General features: G+C 37.3%; 1 protein-coding gene across 2 annotated transcripts in view; it reads left to right on the top strand.

Moving 5' to 3' along the window:
- The window catches only part of EML5 (EMAP like 5), a gene marked incomplete at its 3' end in the record, with an annotated part of 166,907 nt that overhangs the window by 126,958 nt on the left and 14,351 nt on the right, over window positions 1-25,598 (top strand). The window contains exons 28-31 of one of the 2 annotated variants that reach the window (XM_081228976.1): window positions 5,715-5,793; window positions 6,900-7,029; window positions 9,293-9,391; window positions 21,979-21,999. In XM_081228976.1, coding sequence (XP_081085102.1) covers window positions 5,715-5,793; window positions 6,900-7,029; window positions 9,293-9,391; window positions 21,979-21,999 — 329 coding nt within the window. Of the gene's footprint in view, window positions 1-5,675; window positions 5,794-6,899; window positions 7,030-9,292; window positions 9,392-21,978; window positions 22,000-25,598 lie in introns of both variants that reach the window. The other variant, XM_081228975.1, reaches the window with a different exon arrangement.

Raw genomic sequence — 25,598 nt, 5'->3', positions numbered from 1 at the left:
TATAGTTAGTGAGGATAGTGCTAAAGACCATTGGAGCTCAGCTAGGTAGAAATGATATTAAAAGAAAGCATTGGCAGAGGAACTTGAGTTTACATCTATGGATTTAATATCCAGGGAAAAGAATGAAGTTGGAAGGGTGAGATTCATGTTATTGATGGAGAAGGGGAGAACTAGAGATGCTGTTGAACTGAAATTCTAGGTAGAATGTTGAGGTCATGATGCCTCCACAGCTCCTCTTCCAGGTGCCCCATTTGCTGATGGTGGTATACCTCAGATAATAGAAATGGGGGGGTCACCTTACAGAAAGAGGGTAGACAGTGATTATCCGTTTAGTCATCACTTATAAAGAGGCAAGTTATTAAACTAGAGGTATGTTTTTTAAAAGCTGAGGAAGGTTGAAATGACTTGGTAGAAGGCTACGTCATATAGTGCAAAGGACATGGTTTTTGGAATCAGATAAATGGGTTAAAATATTCATTTTTATCATTTGCCAATTGTGTGACCTTGAGAAACCATTCTCTCTGAGCCTCAGTTTCCACAAAGGTAAAATAAGCATCATAATCCCCGATTTATGGAGTATTTCATGAAATGAAATAATGTATATAAGAATTTAAGTAGTAAGTCTTCACCCGCCCCTTCCTTGGAATAAAATACAAGGTAACCTAAGGAGATACCTGGTTAATACTGACACACTTCCCCTTTTTTGAATTTCATTTCATTTCAGGCCGCGCCGCACGGCTTGGGATTGAACCCAGGGCCACGGCAGTGAAAGCGGCAAGTCCTAACCACTGGACCACCAGGGAACTCTCTAACAATTTTTCTTTTTGGTACTGAAATTAAATATCCACAAAGTAATGAACACTACCTATATATTTATTAATCAGAAGAGTACATATCAGTATGCAAATATAGATGTTCATAATTAGAATATTTGCAGTATAGTACTTAATATTACCTAAAAGAAATTATACCTCACAGGTAATGAAAAATGTAATATAGGGAAGAAGAAACTCTAGACATTCCCATTAATCTTTTTCATTTATTATATTGATTTTTTGAAGAAAATATTATCACTTATCAGATAAATTTGGTATGTCAGAAAATGTGACCTAATTTTAACCTGTAGGCCATCTCTCATGGTAAAACACTTAAATTTCCTCCTTCATTGCTGAAGAGACCCGAGTTCTGATAGATGGAAACATTTTACTGCTCACAAAGAATGGTTAACACTGTCATAATTGTAATCTTTGCTGTTAGCTTGCATTTTTATAGCTAACTTTCTCAAAATTATTTTTTATTTATTTTGCATTTTGTCCTCAAATTATTTTACAATTCACCTCTACTAAATTCTTCTGAAAATGCCAACACAGAAGAAGTCATTATTGTGATTCATAGTTAGGAGCCTTCATTTTCATAAAATGCAGGAATCAAAGGAGATAAAAATGAAGAGATATTTCTTTTCATCAGCTTTGAATTTTTGTGAGATGAAGTGGTCTGTATACATAATTGTTTTCATGTTTTAAATAGAGTATATTGTCATATACAAAACAAAGCACTTTTTAAACAATTAAAACAAATGCTTGTCAAATATCCACTTAAAAGGAAAATATTTCTGATGACAGTTTGACAACTTTATTTAGTTGACACTTTCGTGGAGTCTTTTTCCTAAATGACATTAATAATTTTATGTTTTTCTTTTTCTATAAATATTTTTATAGCTAATCTTATGTATTTTAAGTAGTTACTTGTCAATCAAATTTCCAGTATTTTTGAATAAAAATATTCAAAACAATATGATATAAAATTTAGGCCTTTTTGTATTTCATTAGAATTGTTGACATATTATCTTTATTCTGTTTAGTAAACTGCTACATTTTATTCATCATCAGTTTTCATGTATATCTCCTTACTTTTTTCCTCTTGCTCCTTTTGAAGGCAGGGAGTAGTAAGGTAAGTATTTTATGAAAGAAAATACTTTTCTCAAAAATTTATTCTTCTATTTTGGTCTTTGTGGTATTTTAAGGTTTTTTTTTTTTTTCCCCTATAAAACATTGAACTACATTTGTTGAGAAAGAACCAGAAAGTGAAATAGGACAAATCCTACAGAAGAGTTGCATTTATAGACACAATATGTGGGTGTTGTTATGAGGGTCTTCATTATAATCAGTGTTTTTACAAATGACTTTTCACAAACTCCTATACTCTAATAGTTTTAGTTTTTCCTTAAATTTCAGACTCATAAAAACAGTCACACATATTTATCAGTGAAAACTTTTCCAGTTGACAACAAACTTGTTAGCTTCATTTAATGCTTGTTTAATGTATTCATTAATTTCTAGACACTCACATAGGGGCAGTAATGATATTTGTATGTTTAATAAAATGATATGTGCAAGAAGGGACTCTTTAGGGTGCTTTTGTAGCTACCTTTAGTGAGATAAAAATATCTTCAGACAGTTTCTGAAACAGGACAGTATGGAAAAGCCTAGTCTGTTTCAGAAGTAAAAAAGGTACCAGTAGGAAAATGCTGGCAGATAGGATGAAAAAGTAGATTTGAGATCAGATTGTACAGAACATCAAATATTAGGTCCTCTTTAATTAATTTGGCAGATAGCAGGAATTCATTATCTGTTTTAAGCAGGAGGTGATGTGTGCAAAGATATGAGTCCAGACTGTGATGTGACTTCTAAAAAAGCCCTCATAATCTTGTACTATTTTAAAAGAAATAAAACATTCAGACCTAACATCAGATCTAGAGTAGCTTATTCAGGACTGATCTCTGCATTTTAAAGGGACATTGGCAGTTTACAGTGATCTAGAAGGAAACGGGGGTAAAGGAATGTTGGGAGGCCACTTTACACAAAGAATAATTCATCACTTTGGGAATCACTAGTTTCAAAAAAAACCAAAGTGGAGATATAATTGCTGTCTTAGGTATGAATGACTTCTGTAGGAGTGACCTCCTTGTGACGAGCAGTGTTCATGCAGAGTTTAGTAAATCACCACTTGTCTTCAGTGCTATGAAGGGATGTTCTAGACATGTAAAGACGATTCCTGGTTTCACTGGGAGGATGGGTAAGATTAACTTCTGTGATTCCCTTCCAGTTCTGTTCAGTCATTATGTTGTTAAGGGGAAATTTTTTTCTTTTAAGTTACTTCCTTTGTTAGAAAAGTCCCAAATCCAGCATGGTCTTGAGACTCACTCTGCCTCCTTGGTTAGAGTGGCTGACTGGGAATCCCTCTTGGGTCAGAGGAGGGGGAACTTAGTTAGGTTCCTTAGGCAGTCCTTAATAGCAGGGCCAGTGCTACCAGCCGTTTAAGTTAATAGACATTAAGTAAGCTTAAATATTTTGTTTGAAATTCGGATTGCACTGTGGAAAAATAAGAATGGCAAGCTTTAATGTTTACAACATAGAACATGTTGAATTCTTTTCTTTTTCATCTTCTTTCTTCTGATTTCCCTGCCATGAATGGAGTAGCCCTAAGCCTAAGCCTTTTCTTATATATAGCAATAAATAAAAACAATAGCCCTTTACTATATACAATATAGTTTATCTGCATTAAACTTGTAAACATATTTTATTACAGGAAATATTGTACTACTGTTTTAAATGCAAATCTGTGTTGTAATCTTTTCCCTTTTTTATCTGCTGCTGGAAAGAGGTTCCAGGTAATCCTCTCTCTTTACTATGCTCTATGCGACCCAATTTTGTATCTTTGTTATCTTTCATATTTACCATTAATAAGCTATGTTACTTGGTGTTCTTTACCTAGATTCACAGTTTTCCATGTTTTTCTCCTTTGAAATCAGTATCCCTGAAATGACTACATCTTAATTATTGAATTCATACTATATAAGTAACTGCTTTACTAAAACTTTATTCATTCAACTTGTATAATTTTCCAAGTTGTAGAATTTCAAGCAATAATATATCTATATAAATTATCTTTACAAAAATTAAAATATGCTTAACCGTTATACAGGATTTATAGATAAAAATTATACATTTATTAAAGCTGTCAGACAATAACGTTGAATAAAGTTCAACAAAATTGACTTGGAAGAAAAGCCAAAGCTTCTGTCATTCTTTAAAATGATTTTAGCAGAAATATTTTAAAATGTTAAATATTATAAAGTCAGTTATATTTATTACTTACAGATATTCAAAAATATATGAAAAAGGTTTGAAACCAAAAAATTTTGTGATAATTTGAAAAGTTCTTTATAGAGTGTTGCAAGTGCATTTAACTTTTATGTCACCAGTCATTCTTCTATACTTCTACATACTGCTTCACATTATATATGAAAATACACATTTCTCTTATATTACATGTTCAAGATATAACACTTCATTTACTTTTTATAGATGTATAACTTGAAAATCATTTTGAAAATGCAAATATATTGTTATGCCTTTAATTTTATGGATTTATTCAGAAATGTTGGAATTTTTTCCACTGGAAAGTTAATTTACATCATTTTCTAATTTAGTTGTTACAAAATTAATATTAAAATTTGAAAGAGGGAGTTGATATATGATTGATTTAGATTCAATCTTTAGGTTACTAAACATTTGAATAACGACTCTCTGAGTTAAAACTAAACTAAATGATGTGTGTGGATTTTAAAAAAATTAAACAAAGGGGGTTTCCCTGGTGGCGCAGTGGTTGAGAGTCCGCCTGCCGATGCAGGGGACACGGGTTTGTGCCCCGGTCCGGGAAAGATCCCACGTGCCGCAGAGCGGCTGGGCCCGTGAGCCATGGCCGCTGAGCCTGTGCATCCGGAGCCTGTGCTCCGCAACAGGAGAGGCCACAGCAGTGAGAGGCCCGCGTACCGCAAAAAAACCCCAAAAAAACAAAAAATTAAACAAAGGGTTTTTTTTTTTAGGGAAGAGTCTCCATGTTTAAATAATAGAAAATGGGAACTCTGTACACCTAATGACACATTCATTATAAATAGATCCTGAACTAGTGATGGAAACAGAGAAGGAGAGGGATAGATTTGAGAGCTACTATGTAGGTAAAGTTGAAAAATATGTAGTTAATAGTGAGAATAAGGGAAGAGAAGGAGTTGGAGACAATAGTAATAACCTTTTACAGAGTGTTGTATGGTTTACAGTGCTTTGTAACTGTAAAATGTCTTGCTTGACTAACTGAAGGTGATGCCATAACCATACTAGGGACCTCAGAAGAAGAGAAGATAAAGGGCACAGAGGAGCAGGTAAAGAGTACAGATTTGAACTCACACATGACTTATGTTGCCAACAGTATGGAAAGTTTATACAAATATTTTCAAAATTCAAGAAGAATATATTGAGTACCTGCCATGTGCAAGGTACTGAGGTAGCTACTTTAGAGCAGTAATCTAGGCTTTGTTGATAATGTACCCCATCTAGAAGTTTTTGAGTGTGTAAAACTAACATTTGTATATTTTTATCATCTATCTGTTCTTGTGCTATTACATTAGTTACATTTATGAAACATACACCAAAGAAGTTAAAAGAAAAATGAATAGAAGTTCTAATATTTTCTTTCCACCTTTCTGCTTTAGAAGATATCAAGATACAGAGGGTGGAGTCTAGTGAGAAACACAGATTGGGTTCATTTTTGTGAAGGTGTGTCAGAGACATTTGCCTCTGGAGGGCAGGTGAGAGAAGCTCAGTGAAGGCACCCAGTGATGGGTTCCTTTCCTCTTTCCCACTTCCCTGTTTCAGGCCTCCTGTGAGCAGGGCCCCGCCACAGCCAGTGAAACTCCAGACCAACAATGTCGGCAAGAAAAAGAGACCCATAGAGGTGAGGAAAATCCCACTCCCCGGTGTTAATTGGTACCTTAAAATATATACAGGTTTAGTTTGTTTCCTTTTTGGAAAACATCTAAATCTTTTCATTATTCTTTATGAAAATAAATGTACTGTTGAATATTTTTTTGTTTGGTTATAAAAATTGATTGCTTAACTGTCAAATCTGAGTCTTGGATTGATATCCTCTGTTCCTTTTTTTATTAGTCTTTCTTTTAGTTTTCTATGAATGATACCCTAAATTGAACTGTATCTCAGAAAACTTCTAAGTGTAAATGTATGGAATGATCTGTGGTTTATGGAAGCATAGGCACTTTGGCAGTGTCTTATACTTAGCAGTTTGAATTTATAACTTAAAGGTTTAATGCTTACACCAAATCAGGAACTTTTACTCCATGTGGTGTATTCACTGTAGGGTTTAATGAAGGTTCTGCTTCGAAGCAAAGAAACCTTTGCACAATAATTGAGCAAAAAAGGAAGACACTTCATAATCTCAGTATCAGCAGCAACAAGCAAACTGTGCTAAGTGAGGTCTAAAACAAGGTGTAAAGCTGTGGGAGGGTGATTGTTGTACTTCCTACCCCACTCAGCCTCGCAGGGTGAAAATGGACACTTGGAGTAGCAGAATTATCTGCTAGAACTTTAGCATGGGTTATCAGAGACAGCCTGCTTAGTGCACAAAGCTGATATACTGTCTGGATCCTTGAAAGTACATCACTTGGACGTAAGTTATCCTGAGTTACGTATGCAGATCAAATATTTTGACTAGTTTAACACAAACCGAAATATTCTTCTTTTGGACACAAGAAGTATCTCAATGTTTAACATGAAATCTTAAGAACTAAAATTCTTGGAATCAGATGACCTTGTGGTTCTCCTTTCATTTTTATGACTTTATGTAGAAAAGTATGGAATGTGTGTTTCAGCTGCCCAAAACGGGTTACATAGAGAGGTATATCTAGGTTAATTTTGTGTTTGAAATTTATAAAACATCAAAAATGCATCCTCCATTTTGACTGAAGACACCAGTACTCTATGTAACAAAATAGTGGTGAACATTTAGACATGAGGAATTGTATAATGGTTTTATCATTGTTATAGGACCTTGTGTTGGAGCTTGTTTTTGGCTATCGAGGCAGAGACTGTAGGAATAATGTTCATTATTTAAATGATGGTGATGATATAATTTATCACACTGCATCCGTGGGAATTCTGCACAACATTGCTACAGGTAGGAAACCCTGATTCTCCATTCCCCACTTTTTAAAATTTAGAATTTTTAATTTAGCATCTTAAAACTCTTTGTTAAAAATATAAATAATTAAAATATGTGAATCTAGAATATAAATATTTCATACTGTAGAACTTTCTAGTAATATTTTAAGTAACAAATTTACAGTCTTGAAGATATTTAACACAGCAAAAAAGGATTTCATAATGCAAAGTGCTCAAAGATCTCGATGAGAAGTAAAGGATTACTGTATATTGAAAGCACGTTTTATAGTGAAACCGTTTGTGACTTTATTCTATTTCCCCATAACCTAAACGCGAAAGTGGATGGTTTGGATGGTTGTCTCTGACGGTTAGTGACTGAAAGTAGCACGTTGGGTGAGTGATTGCTAGGGAGAGGGGTGGAGTGGCAGTGTTCACACTGAGCCCTCGGAAAGCCAAGGAGGTTAACTAAGAAAGCTGCCTGCCGGTGACTTGACTGATGATACCTTGTTAGATTCAAGAAAATGAGAAAATATTTCCTGATTTCTATTTAACTGATTGGATTGTTGAAAAGCAAAGAAAGTTCTCTGAACATCATTTGATGACCAATGATGTGATAATTTTACTAGTAATACTCAGTATTAATTTTGAATTCTATTTTATTACATATAGTTGTAAACTTCATAAAAGTCTAAAAGAAGTAAAGATATAGATTATCTAGTCCAAACATGTCTGGCTTTTTCCTCTGGTAGCTTCATTCTAATTAGGTAGAGTGGATTATGTGAGTCATAATCCCCCAACCCCTGGTCAGTATTAATAATTAATATGATATTTCTGTTTTAGTTGCCCTAAGAAAAAGATTTATCAGTATTACACAAATCAATGGCAATTTTCCATTTAATAATTTGGGTCATTTAAAAAAAATACCTCTTAGAAAGAAAATCCTCTTTGAGGCTTCACTTATCCTTCAAAGAGAATAGGGACGATAACAAAAGACAAATTACATAGGGATAAAAGTATAAATACACTTTCATATTTATCCTTGTAATTTTCTTTATTTTTAATTTCCTGATTTTTAATTAATCATCTTTCTAATGATGGGATGTAGCGAGAGATGGCAGAGGGAAGACTAAGCACCTGCTCCAGTTCTGGTTATTTGGCCTCTCACCATTATGGAGATACACTGCTATGTTTACAGTCTAAGGAGTCTTGACCTATTAGCTGATCTACTAATTTAGCCAACAGCACATATAATTACTTGTTTGTTCCTTTAACTGAACTCTCAGCCCTGGGAAATATGAAGCGCATTTCACTTCGAGAAGTTGTTTTAATGTTAGATATGTTAAATGACATTTTTTAAATGTTTTCTTTGGTTTTGTTTTGCTTTTCGGAGGACCTAGTACTGATGTTACTCTATCATCTGGACCCAGTCTACCGTCCTGACCTCATTTCCCACCTCTCCGTTTTACTTGCACAAGCCCACCTTTACTGCCTCCTGCACAGTCACAGTCTGCTAAGGTCTCTTCGCTATCACTGCTGCTAGAGTAATCACATTACTTCTTTGATCAGGATTCTTCAGTACCTCCCCACTGACTACAGAATAAATATGAAATTTAATAATAGGCTTGTTTTCAAAATCCTCTGTAATTCTAGTTCCAATTTGCCTGCCCAACCTGTTTCTTACTTTTCTTTTTTGTTACCCTACACTTCAGCCAAATGAGCCATCTATATGCATACCCAGTACTTTCCTGCCTTTGTACCTTTGCTTCAAGTATCCCTCTCCCTGGAAGGCCCTTCCCCACTCACATTCACATTTACAGAATCTGTTGTGTCAGTCCAGAAGTGCCATCTGCTCATAAGAAGAAGAATCTGCTACAAATTTCCGTAGCATTTTGATCTTTAACTCTTGTGGCACTTGATGTCTTCAACCTTGTATTACATGGTTTATGCCTTTCAGGGTTCGCTACTTTAAGGATTTCTTGGTCATGTTTCCATCCTTAGGATGAAGTGTATATGTTGTGCTCAAAAAATATGTGTTGGGACTTCCCTGGCAGTCCAGTGGTTAAGACTTGGCGCTTCCACTGCAGGGGGCACAGGTTCGATCCCTGGTCAGGGAGCTAAGATCCTGCAAGCCGCACGGCACGGCCACAAAAAATATATACATGTATGTGTGTTAAATAAGCAAGTAAGTTAAACACAGCAGTTTATTACTCTGTGTAAGTGCATTTGACTATTTCACCTTAAAGTTTTCAGATTTAATTCTCAAATTCTTTTTTTTCTAGGGACTCAGAGTTTTTATCAGGAACATAATGATGATATTCTGTGCCTCACTGTAAATCAGCACCCCAAATTTATCAACATAGTGGCAACTGGCCAAGTAGGTATGTTTCTATATTTTAAAAAGAAACAATTTTAAGTAATTGTCTTGTTCAAATTAATTTAATCTCTTAGGAAAAATACTAAAATATATTTGTGTATTGTTCAAAATGCATTTATACATAAAGCAGATACTCACTTTTACCATATTATTTGCTTCCAGGCACCTTTCTCTCACTTGGGTTATCTGAGTTGGCTTAGATGGTTCAGAATTAAGAAGAAGCTATTCTGTGGTAGTTGAAATAGTTGGATTTAGTCCTGTAGCAGAAATTTCTGATGAGCAAAAAGTTTTAATTCAACATATAAAGCATATAAAGCAGAAAGGAAGAATTTGAGGAGGGAATGGTAAATAAGAGGAGCCGAGAAGTAACTGGACTGAGAGGGGGAGCACATCTGCCTCAGCAGGGCATAATCTAGAAAGAAGAGAGAAGCCGAGTCTGTTCCATGTTAGTAGAGCCCTTCTGCCCTTTTCTTTGGCAGTGATCTAATTTGCCAACTGTTTTTGAAATCCCCTATCTTGCTGTTTTCTTTCAACTCTATAGAAAACTTAAACGAAGGCCGTAACTCCACAAGCAAAATGTTGAGAGGATAGTAGGTCTCTTTAGGACATATCTACCAGTCCTTGATCACTATGACTACTACATAATAGACTTGGTCAGTCACATCTTCACAACCCTGGTATAATTTGTAAAAATGATCAAAATCATTGGGTTTATTGGATCTCAGTGGGCCTCAATTGCTAAGCCAGCTTTCCAGATGTCTTTTTCTTCTTGAATAAGATAATTTATGCTTTTAATATCTCCATTTTTCATAAATTACTAAACTGATCAGTTAGAAACTTGTTCTGGATCAATTAGTTCTACAGTTATGCCACAAAGACCCTTGTAATCTTCCTTTCTGTAAAATTTTCTACTTTTAAAAAGAAAGACCAATACTTCACCTGTTATATACAAAATATTCTAATCTTTGAATATATTAGTTATTTATTTTTTTATCGACATATAGTTGATTTACAAAGTTGTGTTAGATTCTGGTGTACAGCAAAGTGATTCAGTTATATATAAATGTATGTATTCTTTTTCACGTTCTTTTGCATTATGGTTTATCACAGGATATTGAATATAGTTCCCTGTGGTATACAGTAGGACCTTGTTGTTTACCTGTTTTATATATAGTAGTTTGTATCTGCTAATCCCAAACTCCTAATTTATCCTTCCCCCACCCCCTTTCTCCTTTGGTAACCGTAAGTTTGTTCTCTATGTCTGTGAGTCTGTTTCTGTTTTGTAAATAAGTTCATTTGTGTCATATTTTAGATTCCACATGTGATATCATATGGTATTTGTCTTTCTCTTTCTGACTTACTTCACTTAGTGTGATAATCTCTAGATCCATCCATATTGCTGCAAATGGCATTATTTCATTCTTTTTTATGGCTGAGTAGTATTCCATTGTGTATATATACCACATCTTCTTTATTCATTCATCTGTTGATGGACATTTAAGTTGCTTCCATGTCTTGGCTATTGTAAATAGTGCTACTATGAACATTGGGGTGCATGTATCTTTCCGAATTAGAGTTTTCTCTGGATATATGCCCAGGAGTGGGATTGCTGCATTATATGGCAACTCTGTTTTTAGTTTCTTGAGGAACCTCCATACTGTTTTCCATAGTGGCTGCACCAATTTACATTCCCACCAGTAGTGTAGAAGGGTTCCCTTTTCTCCACATCCTCTCCAGCATTTATTATTGGTAGACTTTTTGATGATAGCCATTCTGACCAGTATCAGTTGATACCTCATTATAGTCTTGATTTGCATTTCTCTGATAATTAGTGATGTTGAGCATCTTTTCATGTGCCTGTTGGCCATCTGTATGTCTTCTTTGGAGAAATGTCTGTTTAGGTCTTCTGCCCAAGTTTTGATTGGGTTGTTCATTTTTTTGTTATTTAGTTTTATGAGCTGTTTATATATTTTGGAAGTTAAGCCCTGTTGGTCGAATCATTTGCAAATGTTTTCTCACAGTCCATAGGTTGTCTTTTCATTTTATTTATGGTTTCCTTTGCTATGCAAAAGCTTTTAATTTTGCATAGGTCCCATTTGTTTATTTTTGCTTTTATTTCTATTGCCTTGGGAAACTGACCTAAGAAAACATTGGTACAATTTATGTCAGAGAATGTTTTGCCTGTGTTCTCTTCTAAGAGTTTTACAGTGTCATGTCTTATACTTAAGTTTTTAAGCTATTTTGAATTTATTTTTGTGTATGGTGTGAGGATGTGCTCTGACTTCGTTGATTTACATGCAGCTGCCCAGCTTTCCCAACACCACTTGCTGAAGAAACTATCTTTTCTCCATTGTATAAGATTAATTGACTGTAGGTGTGTGGGTTTATTTCTACACTCCCTGTTCTGTTCCATTGATCCACATGTCTGTTTTTTGTCCCAGTACCATGCTATTTTGATTACTGTAGCTTTGTAGCATTGTCTGAAGTCTGAGAGAGTTATATCTCCTGCTTTGTTCTTTTTCCTCAGGATTGCTTTGGCAATTCTGGGTCTTTTATGGTCACACATAAATGTTAGGATTATTTGTTCTAGTTCTGTGAAAAATGTTATGGGTAATTTGATAGAGATCACATTAAATCTGTAGATTGCTTTGGGTAGTATGGCTATTTTAATGATATTAATTCTTCCAATCCAAGGGCATGGTATATCTTTCAATTCTTTAAGTCATCTTCAATTTCCTTTATCAGTGTGTTATAGTTCTCAGCATATTAAGTCTTTCACCTCCTTGGTCAGGTTTATTCCTAAGTATTTTATTTTTTTTTGATGTGATTTTAAAAGAGAATGTGTGAGCTTCCCTGGTGGCGCAGTGGTTAAGAATCCACCTGCCAATGCCCGGGACATGGGTTCAAGCCCTGGTCCGGGAAGACCCCACATGCCGCAGAGCTACTAAGCCCATGCGTACAACTACTGAGCCTTTGCTCTAGAGCCTGTGAGCCACAACTACTGAGCCTGCATGCCTAGAGCCCATGCTCCGCAACAAGAGAAGCCACCACAGTGAGAAGCCCACGCACCACAATGAAGAGTAGCCCCCACTTGCTGCAACTAGAGAAAGCCCATGCGCAGCGATGAAGACCCAATGCAGCTATAAATAAATAAATAAATTTATATATTTTTTAATGTGTTTTTACTTTCCCTTTCTGATATTTCGTTGTTAATGTAAGAAATGCAACAGATTTCTGTATGTTAATCTTGTATCCTGCTACCTTGCTGAATTCATTTATCAGTTCTAGTAGTTTTGTGTAGAGTCTTTAGGGTTTTCTATATATATCATGTCATCTGCATATGACAGTTTTACCTCTTCTCTTCCAATTTGGATACCTTTTATTTCTTTTTCTTGTCTGATTGCTGTGGCTAGGACTTCCAATACTGTGTTGAATAGAAGTGGTGAGAGTGGGCATCCTTGTCTTCTTCCAGATTTTAGCAGGAAGGCTTTCAGCTTTTCACCATGGAGAATTATGTTGGCTGTGGGTTTATCATAAATAGCTTTTATTATGTTGAGATATGTTCCCTCTATACCCACTTTGGTGAGAGTTTTTATCATGAATGGATGTTGAAGCATCCAAAAGCATTTTATCAACTGCTTTTTCTGCATCTATTGAGGTGATCATGTAGTTCTGTTCTGTTCTTTTCTTTTCCTTCCCTTCTCTTTTTTCTTTTTTCTTTTCTTTTCTTGTTATGGTGTATCATGTTGATTGATTTGTGTATGTTGAACCATCCTTGTGACCCTGGGATGAATCCACTTGATCAAGGCCTATGATCTTTTTTATGTGTTGTTGGATTCAGTTTACTAATATTTTGTTGAGAATTTTTGTGTCTATATTCATCAAAGATATTGGCCTGTAATTTTCTTTTTTGGTATTGTCTCTTTTTTAAAATTTATTTTTTAATTTATTTTTTGGCTGCATTGGGTCTTGGTTGCTGCACGCGGGCTTTCTGTAGTTGCAATGAGCAGGGCCTACTCTTCGTTGCGGTGTGCAGGCTTCTCATTGCAGTGGCTTCTCTTGTTGCAGAGCACGGGCTCTAGGCATGCAGGCTTCAGTAGTTGCAAAACGCGGGCTCAGTAGTTGCAGTACACAGGCCTTAGATCACGCTGGCTCCAGTAGTTGTGGCACGTGGGCTCAGTAGTTGTGGCACGTGTGTTCTAGGGCATGTGGGCTTCAGTAGTTGCGGCTTGCGGGCTCTAGAGAGCAGGCTCAGTCGTTGCGGCTTGCAGGCTCTAGAGCACAGGCTCAGTAGTTGTGGTGCATGGGCTTAGTTGCTTCACGGCATGTGGGATCTTCCTGGACCAGTGATCGATCCTGTGTCCCCTGCATTGGCAGGTGGATTCTTAACCACTGCACCACCAGGGAAGTCTCTTTGGTATTGTCTTTGTCTTGTTTTGGTATTAGGGCAATGACAGCTTCATAGAATGGCTTTGGGAGTGTTCTCTCCTCTTCAGTCTTTTGGAAGGGATTGAGAAGGATCAGTATAAGTTCTTTGCATGTTTGGTAAAAGTCCCCAGTAAAGGCATCTGGTCCTAGACTTCAGTTTGCCGAAACTTATTCTTCTAGGTTTTCCAATTTGTTGGCATATAATTGTTCATAGTATTCTCTTACAGTTCTTTGTATTTCTGCAGTATTGGTTGTTATTTTTCCTCTTTCATTTCTTATTTTGTTTATTTGGGTCCTCTCTCTTCTCGGTGAGCCTGGCCAGAGGCTTGTCGATTTTGCTTACCCTTTCAAAGAAGCAGCTCTTGGTTTTATTGATTTTTTTCAATTGTTTTTTAAAATCTCTATCATACTTATTTCCTCCATGACCTTTATTATTTTCTTTCTTATGCTGGCTTTAGGTTTTGTTTGTTCTTTTTCTAATTCTTTTAGGTGGTGGGTTAGGTTGTTTATTTGAGATTTTTCTTGTTTTTTGAGGAAGACCTGTATCGCTATGAACTTCCCTCTAAGAACTGCTTTTGCTGCATCCCATAGATTGTGTATGATTGTGTTTTCATTGTCATTTGTCTCAAGGTATTTTTTAATTTCCTCTTTCATTTCATCATTGATACATTGGTTTTTTAGTAGCATGTTGTTTAGTCTCCATGTAATCATTTTTACTCATTTCTCTTTCTGTGGTTGATTTCTAGTTTCATGCTGTTGTGGTCAGAAAAGATGCTTGAAGTAATTTCTATCCTTTTAGTTTGTTGAGGTTTGTTTTGTGTCCTAGTATGTGGTCAATCCTAGAGAATGTTCCATGTGCACTTGAAAAGAATGTGTATTCTGTTTGGATGTAATGTCCTAAAAATATCAATTAAATCCAATTGGTCTATTGTGTCATTTAGGATCTCCATTGCCTTATTGATTTTCTGTCTGGAAGATCTGTCCATTGATATGAGTGGGGTCTCCTACTATTATTGTACTCCTGTCAATTTCTCCCTTTATGTCTGTTAGTATTTGTTTTACTTACTTATGTGCTCCTATATTGGGTGCATATATGTTAACGAGTGTAATATCCTCCTCTTGTATTGATCCTTTTATCATTATATAGTGGCCTTCTTTATCTTTTTTTATGGCCTTTGTTTTAAAGCCTATTTTGTCTGACATGAATATTGCTCTCCTCACTTTCTTGTCATTTCTGTTTGCATGAAATATCTTTTTCCATCCCCTCACTTTCACTCTGTGTGTACAGTAAGTCCCCTACATACGAACCTTCAAGTTGTGAACTTTCAAAGATGTGAACATGCCTTCCATCAGCGTCAGGTGTGAGTGAAATGGCAGCTTGCCCTCCATCTCCTATTGCTGACGACCCTTCAGCTCTACTGTCTCCCACCTTCTCTCTCTCCTCCAGTCAGTAACTCTTCTTGCCTGTTTACTCGATGCCAGACCCTGTGTGCCAGCTGTTGTACTACTGTACTTTTCAAGGTGCTGTACTGTAAGATTAAAAATGTGTTCTTTATTTTTTCTGTTTGTTTTTTATGTATTATTTGAGTGAAAAGTATTATAAACCTATTACAGTACAGTACTGTATAGCCAGTTGTGTTAGTTGGATACCGAGGCTAACTTTGTTGGACTTACGAACACACTCTCAGAACAGAACTTGTTCGTATATAGGGGACTTATTGTATTCTTCGCCTGAAAGTGGGTCTCTTGTAGGCAGCATATTGTAGGCTCTTGTTTTTTGTATGCAATCTGCCATTCTGTGTCCTTTTTTTTTTTTTCCTTAGTATCATGGAGACTTTTCTTATGTTTTTCACACTGTTTTAAGGCTTTGGGTGAGATTTTTCAGGCTTAGGAGCATAATTACTATTTACAGCTGTACTTGAGAGTACATATGATTTTCTTTTTTTAAATTGAACTATTGATATAATTGATTTACAATGTTTTGTTAGTTTCAGGTGTACAGCAGAGTGATTCAGTTACACATACACATATATCTATTTTTTTCAGATTCTTTTCCCTTATAGGTTATTATAAAATACTGAGTATAGTTCCCTGTGCTATACAATAGGTCCTTGTTGGCTATTTCATATATAGTAGTGTATATATGTTAATCCCAAACTCCTAATTTATCCCCTCCCCACTCTGTGTGTTTTGTTTGGAGCATTTAGTTCATTACATTTAAGGTAATTGTTGATAGATATGTACTTATTACCATTTTAAACCTTGTTTTGCAGTTGTTTTTGTATTTCTTCTTTGTTCCTTTTTGTTTTCTTTTTGTGGTTTGATGATTTTCTTTTGTACTATGCTTATGTTCTCTTCTTTTTGGTTTTTGTGAATCTGTTGTATGTTTTTGATTTGTGGTTACTCTGTTTTTCACTCTGTTTTTCAAGTATGTTAACTCATTACTATATCTTTTTGCTTTAGACTGGTAGTCCTATAGACTCAAACACATTCTAAAAAAATAATCGGGAGTTCCATTGTGGCCCAGTGGTTAGGACTCAGTGCTTTCACTGCCAGGGGCCTGGATTCTATCTGTGGTCAGGGAACTAAGGTCCTGAAAGCTGTGCAGTGTGGCCACAAAGAAAAAAAAAAAACCACTTGACATGTCTCAAGCATTTCAAAATAAAGAACGAGCAAAGGAATAAAGAGACTTTGAGACAAACAATCTACAAAAAATCTACATTTCTTACTCTCCTCCCCCACATTATATGATTTTGATGTCATCTTTTACATCTTTGTGTTTATCCTTTTGATGTTCATTGTAGTTATTGCTTTCACACTTTTTTTTGATTTTTTAAAAATCTGTCTATTGGCTTATTTGATTTACTTTCCAATTGTGATTTTCTCTTTCCTGTAGATTCTTGCTTCTTTTCTATTTAGAGAAGACCTTTCAATATTTCTTTTAGGATAGGTTTAGTATTGCTGTATTCTTTTAGTTTTTGCTTGTCTGAGAAATTCTTTATCTTTCTTTCTATTCTAAGTGATAATATTTCTGGGTAGAGTATCCTGTTTTGCAGGTTTTTCCCTTTCAGGACTTTGAATACATCTTGCCACTCCCTTCTGGCCTGCAGTGTTTCTGTGGAGAAATCAGCTGAGAGCCTTATGGGTGTCCCCTTGTTATTTACTCTTTATTTTCTCTTGCTGCCTTTAGAATCCTCCCTATGTCTTAAACTTTTGCCATTTTAGTCATAATATGTCTTGGTATAGGTCTGTTTGGGTTCATCTTGTTTGGGACCCTCTGTGCTTTCTGTACCTGGATATCTGTTTCCTTCTTTAGGTTTGGAAAATTTTCTGCCATAATTTCTTCAAATATATTTTCAATCCCCTTTCCTTTTTCTTCTCCTTCTTGGGATCCCTCTTATGCATAGATTGGGATGCTTTATATTATCCCATAGGTCTTGTATATTGCTTTCATTTTTTTTTCATTTGTCTTTCTGTCTGCTGATCTGATTGGATGATTTCCATTATTCTGTCTTCCAGATCACTTATTCATTCTTCTGCATTATCCAGTTTGCTATTTATTGCCTTTAGCTCAGCTTTTGTCTTGGCAAATGAGTTTTCTAATTTTAATCGGCTCCTCTTTATAGTTTCTAATTGCTTTTTATAGTAATCTGCATTTCTATCAATAGCCCTTCTTCATTCCTTCAGTATTTTCATTACTTCCTTCTTGAACTCGGGGTCTAGTAAACTGGAGAGGTCTGCTTCATTCTTTGTTCTTTCAGGGGAATTCTCTTGATCTTTAAATCGGGAGTGGTTCCTCTGCATCTTCATTTTACTCATATTTCTCTGACTTTATGAATTTAAGAGAGACAGTTATCTACTGTGGTCCTGAAGGGCTCTTTTTATGTGGAAGTGTCCCTGTGTATGCTTCATGAGTCTAATATTTTTAGCGCGAGGGCTGTTTTTAGTATGGATACCTGCCACATCTTTCCTCAGTGTGTGTTGGCCATTATCCCCTTGATAGGGGGTGTAGTTGTTGTTGTGGTGACCAGAGGATGTTGAATGGGCCCTCCTCTTTTGTCTGTGCTTGTCACAGCCCTGTTGGGGGCAAGGTCTGCTCCCCACTTGTTGGAGTAGACACCCCCAAATCCGTTTCTGAACTGCGGTGTGAGGTAGGTGGGGCTGGAGCAGGGAGAGGAGCCCTGAGTATTCCTTTGTAGGAGCTGTCCACCAGGAAGTGTGCTCTGTGATGTTGCCTGTCACCCGTTGTGTGGATTCACAAAGTACACTGTTTTGGCACTGCCCTTGGCCCCACCTCAACCGTGGGAATTCAGGCAGTTGTCCTGGGTGTCCCTCAGGTGCTGTGCTCACAAAGCCACTAGCGCAGATCCCTTGGTGCAGAACTGCTGAGATCAGGTACCGGGACTGCCAAAGTCTTGCACCTGGACCCGTCGTAGAGCTACTGAGTCAACCCAGACTGTGGAAAAGCCCACAGCCACTATTGCTGGACCCACCGCATCCACGAGATCACCAGTAATCTGCTCGGATGTCCCACGGGTGCTGAGTTTACAAAGTGCCTAAATTCACAGATCCCACAACCTCTGGGACACTCAGATTTCAGCCCTGTTTCCAAAGTCACACGGTCCCTGGGGATCGGTTTGGATTTCAGCCCTGCCTCCAAGTATGGACAATCCTCTGGTGCTTACACTCTCCCAGAGCTCATAGAGGCAGAGCTTCGCAGCCATGAGCACTCCAAGAATGGGAGGCTCCTATGGCAGGGGCCCTGCCCCTCCCCTCGAGCATTAACAACGGGACTTCAGTGGCAGACCCAAGCTCCTTCCTGCGCACACCCTGATTGAGGCTTGGACCACACTTCAGCCCCTTGAGGCTGTCTCCACACAACCAACCCCAGTCCTCTGCCCAGATCTGTCCTCTGAAACCCAAGTTTCAGCGCCCAGCACCCCCGCACACACCAGCAGATGCGCATCTCAGGCTGGGGAGGGCAGGGAGGTGGCCAGGACCCTCTGTATTGGTCTCTATCTGCTCTGCCTGCTGTAAACTGGCTGCTGTACTCTTCTCTGAGCCTCTGCAGCTCCCTTTCTTTCCCAGCTGGTCTCACCACCAGTGAAGAGACTTCCCAGGGTGAGGGAATCTTTCCTCTTTCATAGCTCTCTGCCAGGGCACAGGTCCCGTCCTGATTCTTCTTTTTTTTTTTTTTTTTTCTTTCATCCTACCTGGTTATGTGGTGATCTTTCTTGCAACTTTGGTTTTATGAGGTCTGCCGGTGTTCAGCAGGTATTCTGTGAGAAGGGTTCCGCATGTAGATGTAGTTCTGATGTATTTGTAGGAGAAGGTGAGCTCCACATCCTTCTATTCTGGCTCTTGATCCAGTCTTTCTAATCTTTGAATATAAATACATAGATCTAGCCCATTTTCACACTAAGTTTTTGAAATTGAAGTCTTCTTTTCACTTTGCATAAGGAATAAGAGACCAAGTTACCATTTTGGTCATGAAAGCATCATGTTTAGTGCCTCTTGGCATATAGTTATTGATCAGTTAATTTTTATTAAGTTCATTTATTCAACAAATTTACTGAGTATCTGCCACGGTCAAGGTATTGTTCTTGGTGCTTGGGATATAAGCAGCTTACAAAAAAAGACAAAATCTCTATGTTAGTGGAATTTACATTCTATGAATGGAATCCTAGAAGGCATGGTTCTTCCATTTCCCAGCTTTGCTCCTTCTCCTTTTCTTTCCCCTTTTCTCCCTTTAAAAAAGCAACTTTGGGAGCTTCCCTGGTGGCGCAGTGGCTGAGAGTCCGCCTGCCGATGCAGGGGACATGGGTTCGTGCCCCAGTCCGGGAAGATCCCACATGCCACAGAGTGGCTGGGCCCGTGAGCCATGGCTGCTGAGCCTGCGTGTCTGGAACCTGTGCTCCGCAACGGGAGAGGCCACAACAGTGAGAAGCCTGCGTGCCGCAAAAAAAAAAAAAAAAAAAAAAGGCAGCTTTGTTTAACATATTAGGGCTATAGTTTTCTCTTTTGATTAAGAAATGTTGTGGTCACAAATTAATCTTTCATGAAATTTGACCTTCTCTACTTCTTTCCTTTTTTAAAATTGAGATATAATTGACATAAAATATTATGTTAGTTTTAAATGCATGATTTGATATTTGTATTCTTTCCCTTTTGTTGAAAGGCAACACTATAGAGAATGTGGAATGGCTAATTATCTCCCCCCCCTCTCTCCTTCCAAGTCAAAGTTCAGGCAGTACAGAGCTGGATTTTAGATCATGTATGTAGTTCTGTGCCTTGCCCTACTTGTACCATTCCACAAGACAGAAAATTCTTTACTGATGACTAATTAAGTGTAAGAAAGACTCAAGAGAAGATCAAAGAGTAAGAGACTTTTTCTCTTCTGAAGCTAAAGAAAATTGAATCAGTAGGTACTTTGCCTGCCAGGCTTGTTTAAAACCCACAAAGCACGAAAACACTTTCTAAAATGTATATGGTTCTCTTTGTTAAAAAGTCATATAAATCATAGAGGAACTGAAATATTTGCTTTTGTGGTATTTTAGCCAGTTACATTCAAACTTTTCTTTTTTCTTGGAATCTCAGACCCAAATATATCATTTTATCCATCATTAGCTGTCCATCATTAGATGTTTGAATTTCCTTTGTTACATATTTGATTAAGGATCCTCCTACACGTGCTTGAACCCCATTATCACTTGATGCCTAACAGAGTAACCTAACCTCTCCTTAGGAAGCTCTGTTTTTTTTTTTAAATAAACTTATTTATTTTATTTATTTATTTTTGGCTGCGTTGGGTCTTTGTTGCTGCACGCAGGCTTTCTCAAGTTGCGCCGCTTTCTCGAGTGGCGAGCAGGGGCTGCTCTTCGTTGCAGTGTGTGGGTTCTAAGCGTGCGGGCTTCAGTAGTTGTGGCACATGGACTCAGTAGTTGTGGGTTGTGGGCTCTAGAGTGCAGGCTTAGTAGTTGTGGCACACGGGCTTAGTTTTTCCATGGCATGTGGGATATTCCCAGACCAGGGTTCAAACCCGTGTCCTCTGCATTGGCAGGCGGATTCTTAACCACTGCGCCACGAGGGAAGCCCAGGAAGCTCTGTTATAAAGTTCTTCTTCATAGAGAACCGAAATTTGTTTCTCTTTCATTGCAATTCACTGGTCCTCATTTTGGGGCACCTAGAATATTTAGACCTGTGATGTTTAGGTCTTTATCTGTACTCTTAATTGTCCCAGGCCCTGCAGATATTCTGGGATAAGCCTGATCGCCAAAACCAAACACCCTCAGTCTTTAAACCATTCTTCATATGACATAGTTTCAAGTCCTCTCAACATTTGCTTGTTATCAGAGCATGTTCAGAACTAAAAGTGGTATATCCTGACTGGTCTGTTCAGCAGAGTCAAGTACTTCATTACCTTTTCTCTCGTATTCCAGGGCAGGATACGATAGGTCTACATATGTCATTGAAATAATTGTTTCATAGGGATATAAAGCTCTACCAAAGCACAGAACAATCATCTATCTTGAAAAGACTCCTGAATTTTTCTTTCTTTCTTGCAATAGACTATTGCTTCTAAAATTGTGGTTAATAAATATTTCCACTGCAAATATAACGAGTTTCATGTTTTCTTTTTTGGCAATCTTTTACTCATACAGAAAATGTTTAATTTAAAAAAAATAAGAAAGGGGTTAATTTGTGGCCTGAATTAAGAGCTTTTTTTTTTTTCTTGAGTTACATGCTAACTTTTGCCATCATGTCTCTCAGAAGGTTTAGATCTAATTCTTCCCTGCATGTAGAGATCCATTAAAGCCCAAAGGATCTGTTAACAGGTCATTTTTTAAACCAAAATAAAGTCATATCAATTTTAAACCATATCAATATTGTTTTAAGTTGTTATATTTAAAATTTAACTCACTATATATAAAGAAAATATTGATCCAAAGATTGAAAGGTCATATGCATAGAATGTTAATATGCATATAAAATTGAAATTAGTGGCTTTACTTACAGTGTACTCAATTTTGCATAATAAAATTAATTTTGTATATAACAATTATTTAAATTACTTAAAATTATCATTTTATGATAATTGAGTTTTTACAAACTTTGCTTATAGTATTTATGGATAATTATTATTCTGCTATATTTCCATTATAGGTGACTCAGCAGACATGTCAGGTAAGGAAATTAATCATTTTCCATTTTAGTCATATTGTTAAGTAATGATAGCCCCAATTTTTATAGAGTAATAAGATACTTGAACCTATTTTGGATTTTTTTTAAATTAAGAATACAGCATTTTAATGTCATGATGCTGAGCCCTATCTGCAATAATAAGTTTTTTTTTTTTAAAAAAAGCTAAGATATTTTGACCTTCATGGTGTGCCCAGCATTGTTGTAAGTCATCACAATAATTCTTCATAGTAGATATTAACTCGCCAATATCACATAGCTGGTAAGAATAAAGGTGAGGCTACAACTTGATCTTAAATATGAATCAATAAATTTTATTGCCTAGAAATAAAATTTTTTTAATTTATTATTTTTATGTAACCATCTTAATTATTGAACATACTAGATCAACAGAGCATTTAAAGATTTGAAAATAACTTTTGATTATTATTATTATTTATTTATTTATTTATTTTTGGTACGCGGGCCTCTCACTTTTGTAGCCTCTCCTGTTGCGGAGCACAGGCTTCGGACGCACAGGCTCAGCAGCCATGGCTCACGGGCCCAGCCGCTCCGCGGCATGTGGGATCTTCCCAGACCGGGGCACGAACCCACGTCCCCTGCATCAGCAGGCGGACTATCAACGACTGCGCCACCAGGGAAGCCCTATTATTGATTTTGACCATGGCTTTGTGAAGTTAAAAAGCTGTTAGATGAACAATGCATGTCTGTTGTTTTTAGATAGTATAATAACTAGGCTTTTTCAACTGTATTTCAATTTACATAATATAGTAAGACTTAGCAGTTTGATAAGAAAACATTGATTTGATTTCTACCAATTTATGTGATTTGTATCCATTTCCCTCCCCTCCTCCAGGGTAAAGCATGATTTTGTGATTTGACTATTTAACTACAAATTTATTCAACACAACAGGCAGGGTCCTTGCTCTCTTGGTCTACACTCAAGAGCAGGGGTTAGCAAACTACAGCCCTTGGGCCAAATCTGGTCCAGCACCTGTTTTTGTACAGCCCATGATTGAGTATAGTTTTTATCAATTTAAGTAGTTGGAAAATAACATGGGAAGAATAAAATTTCACAAAACATGAAAAGTATATGAAATTCAGATTTCAGTATCCATAGATAAAGTTTTATTGGACACAGCCATGCTCATTCAGTTACATATCGTCTATGGCAGCTTTTGTGCTTTGATGGCAGCATTGAATAGTTGCAACAGAGACTGTTTACAACACTATCATTGCTTTCCACTGCTGCTTCGCACACTACAAATTGCAGTGATTCTCTTTTAAAACCTGACAGGTTTTGAGTGCTACGTGTATTGCTATTCCACAACATTTTTTTGTTGTTGATGTACATTATATTAGTTTCAGGTGTACAGCATTGTGATTCATTTTTTTACAGCTTATACTCCACTAAAAGTTATTACAAGATAATGGCTATAATTACCCTGTGCTATACAATATATCCTTAACTATTTTATACAAAGCAGTTTCTACCTCTTAATCTCATACTCCTAATTTGCCCCTCCCCCTTTCCTCTCTTCTTAGGTAACCACTGGTTTGTTTTCTATGTCTGTGAGTCTGTTTCTGTTTTACATATACATTCGTTTGTATTGTTTTTTAGATTCTACATATAGGTCGTGTCATACCGTATTTGTCTTTCTCTATCTGACTTACTTCACTAAATATGCTACTCTCTAGGTCCATCCACATTGCTGCCAGTTTTTTGGTTTTTTTTTTTTTTTTGCAGTACGCGGGCCTCTCACCGTTGTGGCCTCTCCTGCTGCGGAGCACAGGCTCCGGATGCTCAGGCTCAGCGGCCATGGCTCACGGGCCCAGCCGCTCTGCGGCATGTGGGATCTTCCCAGACCGGGGCATGAACCCGTGTCCCCTGCATCGGCAGGCGGACTCTCAACCACTGCGCCACCAGGGAAGCCCAGTTTTTTGGTTTTTAACCAGTGTATATCTATCATGTCAAAACAAGGGAGAGGAAAGGAAAATACACTTTGAATGTCAAACTGAAAAGGCACAGTGAAGTGTGGATTATGTTGTTATGAAATTAGTTGGTAAAACATTGTGTTTATTACGCAATGATACTATAGCTGTGCTGAAAGAATACAATATATGTCAACATTTTTACACTAAACTTTATCACAGTATTCCCAGTTCACAGGAAAGCAAAAATCAGAAAAATTAGAAACTTTAAGACAATATCTCATCACAACAGAATTTCTTCAAAAAAAAAAATAAAATGTGGCTACAACCTAAGTAAGGTTCTGAATGACTCGTTTGTTAGCTAATCAAGAAAAGCTGTTTATTACTGTGAGTTACTTAAATCATGTTTGATTGCCACGAACAAGTGTCCAGAGAAAATAAACTTAAGACTATTAGCTTTTTGGCAAAAACCATTGCTAAAAGAACTGAGGACATTGGGAACAACATCAGTAGTCACTAAAAACAAGACCAAAAAAAGCAGATGATTTTTAATGGTTTCCCTTGGCTCTTGATGGGTTGACAAATGTTGCCAGTTGTTTATTTGAGGAATCAGTGCAGACTTTTTTTTTTTTTTTGCGGTACGCGGGCCTCTCACTGTTGTGGCCTCTCCCGTTGCGGAGCACAGGCTCCGATGCGCAGGCTCAGCGGCCATGGCTCATGGGCCCAGCCGCTCCGCGGCATGTGGGATCCTCCCGACTGGGGCACGAACCCGTGTCCCCTGCACTGGCAGGCGGACTCTCAACCACTGCGCCACCAGGGAAGCCCTGGAGGAGTGTTTTGGAAGAGACATAGAAAGCCTGTGCCTCTATCCTCTAGGCTCCACCTGATGTGTCTTTTTCCCTTGCTGATCATTGTAATAAGCTACAGCACCATAACTATCTCTGGGTCCTGTGATTCCTTCTAGTGAATCACTGAATGTGTGGGTGGTCGTAGGATTCCCAAACCAACACTCCTCCAGGGGTCACACAGAACCTGCTTCTTCTACCAGCAGCCAGATATATCAATGCAGGTGCAGTATTTCTGCCCAGGGAAACCCACTGAAGACTTGGAGACCAAGGTTTTTACTGGGGTCTGGTCACATAGACACAAAGCCACAACTACTAAAATACCGTAGTCCCAGAAGAAAGCAGGTATTCAGTGCCCCCCGTGGACAAAATAATCTTATCAACATAGGGAACATTTCAAAAGTGAAGTTCTTACACACTAGCAAGCAGGCCATTCTCAGTCCTGCTTCTGTTAACTCCCTCCTGGGGAGGCCCTAAAGCTGAATCAAGAAACAGGAAGGTCTGTGTGACTGCAGTAAGGCCTCTGAGATGAACCTAGAGAGGGGCAGGAGTCAGTCACGTAGGGCTTTGCCAATCACGGAGAGGAGTTTGGATTCGTGCTAAGTGCAGAGTCCATCATTGGAGAGATTAAATTTATAATCAAATTTATAATTTGAAGCAAATTCACTTCCATATTTTGATTATTTTACTAAAAGTACTTATGTTCTGAGACTGAATTAGCTGCTGAATTGACTTACCTATTCCTTTTTATAGGGTGCAATTCATGAAAAAAGGACAGTCCAAAGCTATGGTTTTTTAACCTAGAAA

This window comes from Mesoplodon bidens (assembly GCF_964165515.1).
Source record: "Mesoplodon bidens genome assembly, chromosome: 3".
Taxonomy (NCBI): Eukaryota; Metazoa; Chordata; class Mammalia; order Artiodactyla; family Ziphiidae; genus Mesoplodon; species Mesoplodon bidens.
The sequence above is the reverse complement of the archived record's forward strand: the minus strand, read 5'-3'. Positions and strand labels throughout refer to the sequence as shown.